Here is a 10,775-nt window from a genome sequence, read left to right on the forward strand (position 1 = left end):
ACCCTTTCAGATTCTACAGCAGAATAGTTAAATCAGCTTTCTGTGTTCAGATCTACTTTTTCTGCTTGGAACTTAAACAGGAAAAATTGAATAGCAGGTTTAAATTGCTTTATTTATTGGCACAGCTCTATCTTTAACTGCACTTCCAAATGTTTCATCACCTTACTGTTACTATGCATGTTAACATTTTAAAATGTATTCTGATAGTTTTCTAATTCACTACATGCTATATTGGCTTGTGCCCATCATTATTTAAAAACAGATTTCTATTTTTAATAGATTTTATTTCATTGAGCTTACCAAAAAATCTCAATTTTTTTTACTTTAAGCATATGCTTAGGGTATGGTTGAAATTAATACTGTTTTTTTCATGTTCATATAGTTCCTACTCTTCATAATTTTTCTTTTTTACAGATATTGATGATGCTCAGATACTTCCCCGCCCAACTAGAGTCAGACATTTTTCACAAAGTGAGGACACTGGAAATGAAGTTTTTGGTGCTTTGAATGAGGAGCAGCCATTGCCTCGAAGTAGCAGCACTTCTGACATCTTGGAACCATTCACTGTTGAACGAGCCAAAGGTGCAGTTCCTGTCATTGACAGTTCATCCCGTCATGCACCAAGCTTGCAGAGTTCCACAGAGGCTTCTTCAATAACTAGATCCACTGAAAGCCACATCACTGATACTCATAGTAGAGAGTCTTCTCTGGAAGTTGGTGATAGCATATATGACCATCTTTGTCACTTAATAGATCCAGTAGAACTTGCAGATTCAGCTTTTGAACAGATCCAGTACATTGACCTTGAAGGAGATGACGATCTTCTTTCCTCCCTGAAAGAATATTTTAAGGAAAACCAGGAAAATCATAGTAAAAATGAGTTAGGTAAAGATGCAGCTTCTGAGGAAGTGATTATTTCAGTAAATAAGGATGAACGATCATCTTTAGATAAATTAGAATACGTAGACCAAGAAAGTAAATCAGAAAATACTGCCTCTTTTGTTGGGACTCCTGAAAACATTCAGTTTCAAAAAGAACCAAGCTCAGCTGTCTTCATGGGTAGTCTTGCACCTAGCCAGTTAGACAGTTTTGTGAGAACAAAAACTTATGAAAAATCTAAGGAACTAAACAGTGATAAACAATCATCAGAACCTAATTCAGGTAGCCCTTGTGATAAAGAAAAAAGGAAGCACCTGTATAGACAGCCAGCCACAGAATTCAATGCCTGTGTAGATATAACACTAGTCGAAAAGGTTAAGGGTGTGCAAATTAATGAAAAAATCACTGTCCCACATGTTATGCATGCCAAGAAAACTACACTAAAAACACCTGTTAACCACAGACTGCCTCATGTTACAAACACTAGCAAGCTTTCTCCAACTAAAAGGAGCTTGTCTGAAACAGTAACTCATAGAGCCAAAATCATGAAAATTGGTACTAAAAAACGAAATACTGTTCATGTTACTTTTAGACCATCTACTGAGTCAGTTCAGTTTTATAATCCTCTGGAAAACAAAGAGGCCCCATGGAAGATGAGACTGCGGAGACTTGGTGGCTTTAGTAGTAGTAGTAGTAGTAATAGCAGCACTAGCGGCGCCAGCAACCCCCATACCAGCTCAGATAGTTTTACAGAGTTAGTAAAACCTGGTGTGTACAGGCCTCTAGATACCGTTGGTACAGCATCAGGAAGTAAAACAGTGAAGGAATCTACAGAGGTTCCCACCACTCTATTACTGAAAGAAGGAATTGCAAGTAATCAGTTAGGTAGCCGTAGTACTCTTAGGTCATCCAGTCAGGAGGCAGGACTACCGCAGGGCTCCCTGGGTGGCGTTTATAAAACTGTTGTCCATGCTCTTTCGAAGCCGAAGGCAAATGTTTCCCCACAGAGGCAGAACAGAATGCCACCAGAGGCTCCACTGAGGGATCTGTACAGTCATGTAATGGGCTATTTTGGAAGGAAAGCTGCAGGTGAGCACTAACAGTGTGCAGAGCGCAAAAGGAGAAAGACAGCACCAGTTTGGCTTAATGCAACTGAAGCAAGCTATAAGCAATCAAAAAGCTTTGGGATGGTCACTGCTTTCTCTCTGTTTGGTTATGCATGCGCCTTTTCCCAGCTGTATTTTTCCCAGCATAAAATGTTTATTTAAATTACTAATTTCCCTTATAAGGCATTTAGTTAAACCTCTTTGCTGCTGAAGAAGATAGGAAAGAGGAAGATACAGGAAAATTTTAGTGACCTTTCAGAGGCTGTCGAAATCAAATATTTTTCTGAGTATGTACTACAATGAGCCATGAAATTAAGTTTACTAGGTAGTTGGAATACTTTCTCCCCCTGCCTCCTTATAGTTTATATTTAAAAGGGCACTGGCTATATCTAATTGAGTTCATTATTTTTATTGCTGATTTACTTGGTTTTTCTTTTTTCTTGGAAGAAAATTATTTTGATATTATGTAACATAATGGAAATCAAGGTCCTACAACCAGCACCAACATTTTTAGTTATCACTGAAGGAGAAATTATTTCTTAAATCTCAAAGTGGATTTAGTTACTTTTCATGTAAGCCATTTCAAAACAAGTTGTAGGCTTTTTAGTTTTGCATTCATTTGTATAGAATGCAAGTCCTTAAAACACTTACCAGTACTTTTCTTTTTTTCTGAGATTTTAGATGTGCATAAAGGTTTCATGATAGCCAATCATGATTTAAATATGGAACCTCTATGGACAGATTACAGAAAGCAAGATTATGGTAACTGTCTTCTCTTATCTTGATTCAAATTTAAAATAACTTTACAGATATAGAAAATTAACTTTCAGCAGTAAGGTAGGTTTTGATTTTGTTTGTTTAACATGGTTTTTGTTAGCATGATTAACAGAATGCTGTATAATGCATCTTGCATTGAGCCATTAATGCCACTTGAGGGCAATATTCCACAGCTTAGCAAAGCCTGGCCAGTAATATAAAGATAATGGTATTTCACAGTGAACTCTTGACCAGTGTATTTTCTTAACCTGAAATGCTTTTTAGTTCATTAGGAATATAAGCAATGCTGGTTTTCTTTTAATTGTGGAGAAATTAACTCTTCAACAGCATAATAGTAAAATAAATATCTTACGTTCTATAAGTTTTTCTCCCAAGTTTAAAACTTTCTTGTTAATGTAGTCATGAAGAAATCAAAATAACTTTTTGGGTTTTCTTTTTACAGAAAAACCTTTGTGAAAATAAACCTCTTTTTTCTTAAAGCAATAATATTAAGACTTTGTAGTGAACAGAAATGACATTATGTCACAATTATAGATTTTTTATTTATCTAAACTTAAATGCATTTATATCCCACTGAGATGTACATAGATTCAAGGGATAGATTCCTTGTAAATATTCCTTGGGAAGAATGGAATTCTAAGTTATTAAGGCTCTAAATAGAAGCATAGAGGCAGGAAGAAAGATAAATATACCAGTTTCTTTATAGGCAATATTAACCTAACTCCAACTAGTGCTTATCTATAAGCTTTCTTGCTGTTTAAGGTTATACTGAAGATTGACTAACATCTGCTTAGTTAAATAAAATAAATATCAATTTACTAATTCCTAAAATTAAATCTAAAAGGAGAGAAATTATTCATAAATGCATGTTTGGCAAATAATTGATATGGCATAGGTGATTTGTTTTGGGTTGTTTTTGTTTGTTTCAAATTCAGGAAATGCAGTTAAGTCTTTTCTCACTATATATAGTTATTTATTTATTTTTAGTCAATAAAGAGGACATGAGCCCAAAACTGCCCCCTCTTAATAGTGATATTGGCAGCAGCAATGCTAATGTTCCTGATCTGATGGATGAGTTTATAGCAGAACGGCTTCGAAGTGGTAATGCCTCAGTAAGTGTTGTTTTATTTTATTTATTTGGTTTAGCAAGGAGACTAGAGAAGCTAAAAGATATATACCTGTGTGTGTGTGTGTGTGTATGTGTGTTTGTAAATTTTTATTCAGAATAATCTTCCTCTAAAACTTACCCCTTTTTTGAATTAAGATTTTAAATTATACTTTTATAATATTTTTTATTTAAAGACATAAAACAAATAGGCTTATAATTTGGACCAGGATAAAAGATTAGAATACCTATTTGTTTAACCACTTAGGTATAAGCCCCTACCTTCTGAGTCTTCCCTCTGTGTTTTGCCTTTGCTCATAGGTTACCTTCCTGCCCACTGCTGACCCTTAGCAAGAAAGATAACAAGAGAAGTCTTCTGACCCAACTCCCATAAGTTTGATAACATAAATATTGATTGCTTATTCATTACAGATAACTTCAGAATAGATTTTAAAGTTACCTTTGTTTTATTAGAATTATGGCAGAATGAAAATAGAAGCAATTTTACCCCTAATAATGCTTTTAATTATTAAGGAAAGATAAATATATGTGGAATTGCTTTTTTTAAATGGTCACATTTCACTGGATTTTTTTAAAAAGGTTTTTATTTAGGGGGGTGGAGGGGCAAAGGGAGGAGAGAGAGAATCTCAAACAGACCTCCTGCTGACCACAGAGCCCGACACGGGGCTCAATTCCAGGATCCTGAGATCATGACATGAGCCAAAATCAAGAGTCAGATGCTCAACCAACTGAGCCACTCAGGGGCCCCTCCATTTGGATTTGAACTTGTGAATGTCTGTAGCTCCATTACATTTCCTTTTATTTTTAGTTTAGTTTTTTTCCTTGAATGGGAAAAAATAATAGAATCATTATATATAATCATTATAGAATAACCTCTTTGCCATCATTCCTTCCTCCCTCCACTGTCTCTACTATTTGCTGCTGCTTTTTCCATTTGAATACTTTGCTCTTCCTACTCTCTTAACTTCACTCCATGGATCCTTTTGAGGCTTAAAGAGTCTTAGGCCCAACACCATATCATAACTGGATCTCTACTTTAGACAAACCAACAGTAATTCAGGTTATGGCTCCATACAGTTACATAGATGTTCGGTTTTACCTCCTCCTACTTCAGACCCTAAATCTCAACTTTTATTGTGGTAATTGTCTTGGAAATTCAAGATTTCAGATGTTTAATGAGAATAAGTTTTTTTAATAGTAAGATGTTTCTTGAATTTTTAGACTATGACAAGAAGAGGAAGTAGTCCAGGCAGTCTTGAAATTCCCAAAGACCTCCCTGATATTCTAAATAAGCAAAACCAGATGCGCCCTGTTGATGACCCAGGTGTGCCCTCTGAATGGACTTCTCCTGCCAGTGCAGGGAGCAGTGATCTTATAAGCTCGGATAGTCATTCGGATTCTTTCAGCGCTTTCCAATATGATGGCCGAAAATTTGACAGCAAGTATCTTTTTCTATTTGAGCAATATGGGTTTTTTTGTTGATTGTTTTCTGTTTGAGACTGACTTATGGATTATGTAACCATCACCTTCTTCTCTAATGTTACTAGACAAGGGTTCCCACATACTTTGATTTCATTTTTCAGTGAAATTCCAAAGGAAGTTTTAGGGAATTCAAGTCAGGACCACTCTATTTCACCAAACTAAAGCCACTGAAAAAACAAAAACCACTGTCCTTTCATAAAACAAATGATATTTTAAGACCAAACATAAAGAAAGGAAAAAAAAATTAGAGTGGGCTTGACATTAGAATAAAGAACAGTCATAGCTATGAGTTGGTGATTTGGGAACCACTATCTAGTTATCTGTCACTAGATAGAACCACTATCTTGGTGGTGTGTCACTCCCACATAGCTTTTCTGCTATAATTCTGGGTTACACTTGGCAGTGAAGAGTACCAAAATTTAAAGAAAGAACACGAAAACCTTGGGAACCAAATTAGTGAAGAGCTGGGAGATGCATTAGAGAAACATGTTTACTGCTTTCATGGATTATATTCTACTATGATCTCAGAACGGAATAAGTGATTTAAGACAATAATGGTTTTTACCACATATGTGCCATTTTTATTATATATACCTGTGCTAGAGATTATAAAGTTCTTGAAAAGCATATTACCAGCTATTAGAAAACCTGGATAAGAATTGTGATGATACATCACATGTGTCTGTTTTTTGTCCTTATTGTTGTTAGTAATAAGCTATGAGAACCTTTAAAAATGTGTTTCTAATTATAAACTGCAAACTGTTAACATTATTTGCACTTGTCTGAGAGGTATGTAAATAGAATAGATTTAAGGGGAATGTTAATGTTTAATCATTTTGCTGAAGTAGCTTTGTCTCTCTTTTTTTAAAAGATTTTATTTATTTGAGAGAGGGAGAGGAGAGAGCACGAGTGGGGGGGAGGCAGGGGCAGAGCGGGAAGCAGACTTCCTGCTGAGCAGGGAGCCTGACTCAGGGCTTGTTCCCAGGACACAGGGATCATGACCTGAGCCTAAGGCAGACGCTTAACTGACTGAGCCACCCAGGCACCCTGCTTTGTCTCTTTTGTAAATACTTTTCTTTTGTAGTTGAGACTTCGGTGACTAGCATTTCTTCTTCCTTTAGATTTTGGCTTTGGAGCTGATGCTGGGATTACATCCTCTGCTGATGTGGATTCAGGTTCTGGCCATCATCAGAGTGCTGAAGAACAGGAAGTGGCTAGTCTAACCACACTTCAGATAGATTCTGAAACAAGCAGTCTTAATCAGCAAGCTTTCTCCGCTGAAGTTGCAACAGTTACTGGTAAAGTTACTCAAGGGAATGTCTTCCTTAAGTGCATTTTTTAAGCCACCAAAGAATCTGTTTAGGATTTTATTTGATAGGTTTTAAGTATTACTTATTAGAGTTTAAATATTATGTTTTCATTCATCAGTATGTAACAATGGAGGAAAAAAATGCATTAATATAAGAGTTTCTTGACCTGGAGTCTACATGGTAAGTTTCAGCGGACTAGCTGAACTCCTAATATTGTGTACAAAATTGTATATATGTTTCCATCACTGCATTTCCTGTAGCAGTTTTTAAATAGATAACCAAAAAATAGTTGAGAAGTACTATCTTCTTTTTTTTTTTTTTTTTTAAAGATTTTATTTATTTATTTGAAAGAGAGAGTGAGAGAGAGAGCACATGAGAGGGGGGAGGTTCAGAGGGAGAAGCAGACTCCCTGCCGAGCAGGGAGCCCGATGCGGGACTCGATCCCAGGACTCCAGGATCATGACCTGAGCCGAAGGCAGTCGCTCAACCAACTGAGCCACCCAGGCGCCCCGAGAAGTACTATCTTCTTTTCACTTTCAGAGTCAGCCCAGATTTTTATAGATTTCTGACAAAATATTTATTATAGAAACTGTAGAGAATACTGCCTAATAGAAGGCCTATTTATCAATATACTAATATTCTATATTTATACGGTAAATTATGCTTTTCAGCAAATTTTTTATGTGATCAAATATATGATGAGTAGGATCTAAGAAATTCAGTCCTGAAATGCAGGGTCATATTATTGCAAGATTCGGGTAGTGACCAGAGGGATCCTGAGCAGCTGGTAGCCCATAGATTAGGGATTCCACTGTATGATCCAAATTTACTCTGGTTCTCACTGTAGTTTGATGCCCTTTGATGGGTGGTTATCCATTCCAGTTTTGGGGGGTTTTTTTTAGCTTTTACTTTTTTATTTGAGAGAGAGTGAAAGAGCACGAGCAGGGGGCGGGGTAGAGGGAGAGAAAGAAGCAGACTCCCCGCTTGAGCAGGGAGCCCGAGGCAGGACTCAGTCCCAGGACCCCAGGATCCTGACCTGAGCCATCCTGGCGCCCCTAGAAGTTTTTACTTCTTAATTCTTCTCCCATTCCACATCGCCCTCCCCTTTGTCATGACAACCACCAGTCAGTTCTCCGTATCTGTGGGTCTGGGTTTTGTTTTGTTTTGTTTTTTAGATTCCACATATAAATGAAATCATATGGTATTTGTCTTTTTCTGTCTAACTTATTTCACTTAGCATAATACCCTCCAGGTCCATCCATGTTGTCACAAATGGCAAGATTTCATTCTTTTTTGTGGCTGAATAGTATTCCATTGTATCTAAAAACCACATCTTCTTTATCCATTCATCCTTCAGCAGACACTTAGGTTGCTTCCATACCTTGGCTATTGTAAATAATGCTGCAGTGAACACAGGGATGCAGACCTCTTTGAATTAGTGTTTTTGTTTTCTTTAGATATATACCCAGTAGTGGAATTACTAGAGCATATGGTAGTTCTGTTTTTAATTTTTTGAGGAACCTCTGTACTGTTTGTTCCACAGTGGCTACACCCGTTTGCATTCCCACCAACAGTGCACAAGGGTTTCCTTCTCTCCACTTCCTCACCAACACTTGTTATTTTTTTATCTTTCTGATAATAGTCCTTTTGACAGGTGTAAGGTGATATCTCATTGTGGTTTTGATTTACATTTCCCTAATGTTTAGTGATGTTGAGCATCTTTTCATGTGCCTCTTGACACATTTCTGTGTCTTCTTCTGAAAAATATCTATTCAGATCCTTTGCCCATTTTTTAATTGGATTGTTTTTTGTTATTGAGTTATAGGAGTTCTTTATATATTTTATATATTATATATTTATTGAGTTCTATGGATCTTTATATATTTATATATTTCTTTATATATTTCTTCATATATATATTCATTTATGTATTATATATTTATTGAGTTCTATGGGTCTTTATATGTTTCTTCATATATATATTAGGCCCTTATCCAGATATATGATTTGGAAATACTGCTTCAATTTAGTAGGTTCCCTTTTTGTTTTGTTGATGGTTTTCTTCACTGTGTAGAGGCTTTTTAGTTTGATATAGTCCCACTTGTTTTTGTTTTTGCTTTTGTTTCCTTTGCCTGAAGAGACATCTAAAAAATATCACTAAGACCAATGTGAAGGAGCTTAGTGCCTATGTTTTCTTCTAGGAGTTTTATGTTTTCAGGTCTTCAATCCATTTTGAGTTGATTTTTGTGTATTATATAAGATAGTGGTCCAGTTTCATCCTTTCACATATAGCTGTCCAGTTTTCCCAATACCATTTATTGAAGAGAATATCCTTTCTCCATTGTATATTTTACCCTCCTTTATTGTAAATTAATTGACCATATATGCATGGGTTTTTTCTAGGCTCTCTGTTCTGTTGATCTCTGTGTCTGTTTTTATACCAATACCACACTGTTTTAATTACTACAGCTTTGTAGTATAATTTGAAATAGGGAGCAGGATACCTCCAGCTTTGTTTTTCTTTCTCAAAATTGTTTTGGCTGTTTAGTTTTTTGTTGTTCCATACAAATTTTAAAATTATTTGTTCTAGTTCTGTGAAAAATGCTATTGGTATTTTGATAGGAATTGCATTGAACCTGTACATTGTATTGGGTGGTATGGACATTTTAACAATATTAATTCTTCCAATTCATGAGCATGGAATATCTTTCCATTTATTTGTGTCTTCTTCAGTTTCTTTCATCAGTGTCTCATAGTTTTCACTGTATAGATCTTTCACCTCCTTGGTTAAATTTATTCCTAGGTATTTTATTCTTTTTGATATTATAAATGGGATTGTTTATGGTTCATTATTAGTGTACAGAAACACAGCAGAGTTTTTACATATTAATTTTGTATCCTGCAGTTTTACTGAATTCATTTATTCTACCCTGCAATTTTACTGAATTCATTTATTCTAACAGTTTTTTGGTGGAATCGTCAAGGTTTTCTATATGTAGTATCATGTGGTCGGCATATACTGACAGTTTTAATTCTTCCTTTCAATTTGTGTATCTATTATTTCTTTTTCTTAACCTAGTTGCTGTAGCTAGGACTTCCAATACTATGTTGAATAAAAGTGGGGATAGTGGGCAAGCTTTCAAGTTTTCACCATTGAATATGATACTAGATGCTGGTTTGTCATATATGGGCTTTAATATTATATTGAGGTACATTCCCTTTATACCCAGCTTGTTGAGACTTTTTATCATAAATGGGTGTTGAATTTTGTCACATACTTTCTGCATCTAGTGAAATAATCATATGATTTTTATCTTTCCTTTTGTTAATGTGGTGTAGCACATTGGTTGATTTGTGGATGTTAAACCATCTTTGTCTCCCTGGAATAAATCCCACTTGATCATGGTATATGATTGTTTTTATGTGTTGTTGAACTCAGTTTGCTAATATTTTGTTGAGGATTTTTGCATCAATGTTCATTAGGGATATTGGCCTCTAATTTTCTTTTGTGGTGTTTTGGTATGAGAGTAACACTGGCCTCATAAAATGAGTTTGGAAGTTTTCCTATCTTCGATTTTTTGGAAGAGTTTGAGAGGGATAGGTGTTAAGACTTCCTCTTTTTTTTTTTTTTAAGATTTTATTTATTCGTCAGAGAGAGTGGGAGCACAAGCAGGGGGAGTGGCAGACATAGACACCTTTGAATGTTTCATAGAATTCACCAATGAAGCCAGGTGGTCCTGGAATTTTGGTTTTTTAAGGAGGTTTTTGATTACTGATTCTGTCTCCTTACTAGTGACTGGTCTATTCAGATTTCTGTTTCTTCATGATTCAATCTGGAAAGATTGTACATTTCTAGAAATTTATCCATTTCTTCTAGGTTGACCAATTTGTTGGCGTATAATTGTTCATAGTAGTCTTCTTATGATCCTTTGTATTTCTGTGGTATTGGTTGTAACGCCCTTTCATTTCTGACTTTATTTGAGCTCTTTTTTCTTCTTGTGGGTCTAGGTAAAGGATTGTCATTTTTATCTGAACAGGATTATCTATATATATTATAGATATATCCTGCTTCTATATTCTATAGAACAGAAAGAT

At 35.5% G+C, this 10,775-nt stretch overlaps 1 protein-coding gene across 4 annotated transcripts in view; it reads left to right on the plus strand.

The window, feature by feature from the left end:
• RALGAPA1 (Ral GTPase activating protein catalytic subunit alpha 1) overlaps positions 1–10,775 on the plus strand; it is a 247,730-nt gene that overhangs the window by 108,188 nt on the left and 128,767 nt on the right. For 3 of the 4 annotated variants that reach the window (XM_044918202.1, XM_044918204.1, XM_044918203.1), the window contains 4 exons: positions 415–582; positions 3,750–3,874; positions 5,110–5,326; positions 6,492–6,668. In XM_044918202.1, coding sequence (XP_044774137.1) covers positions 415–582; positions 3,750–3,874; positions 5,110–5,326; positions 6,492–6,668 — 687 coding nt within the window. Of the gene's footprint in view, positions 1–414; positions 1,969–3,749; positions 3,875–5,109; positions 5,327–6,491; positions 6,669–10,775 lie in introns of all 4 variants that reach the window. The other variant, XM_044918201.1, reaches the window with a different exon arrangement.

Source organism: Neomonachus schauinslandi, chromosome 9, assembly GCF_002201575.2.
Source record: "Neomonachus schauinslandi chromosome 9, ASM220157v2, whole genome shotgun sequence".
Taxonomy (NCBI): domain Eukaryota; kingdom Metazoa; phylum Chordata; class Mammalia; order Carnivora; family Phocidae; genus Neomonachus; species Neomonachus schauinslandi.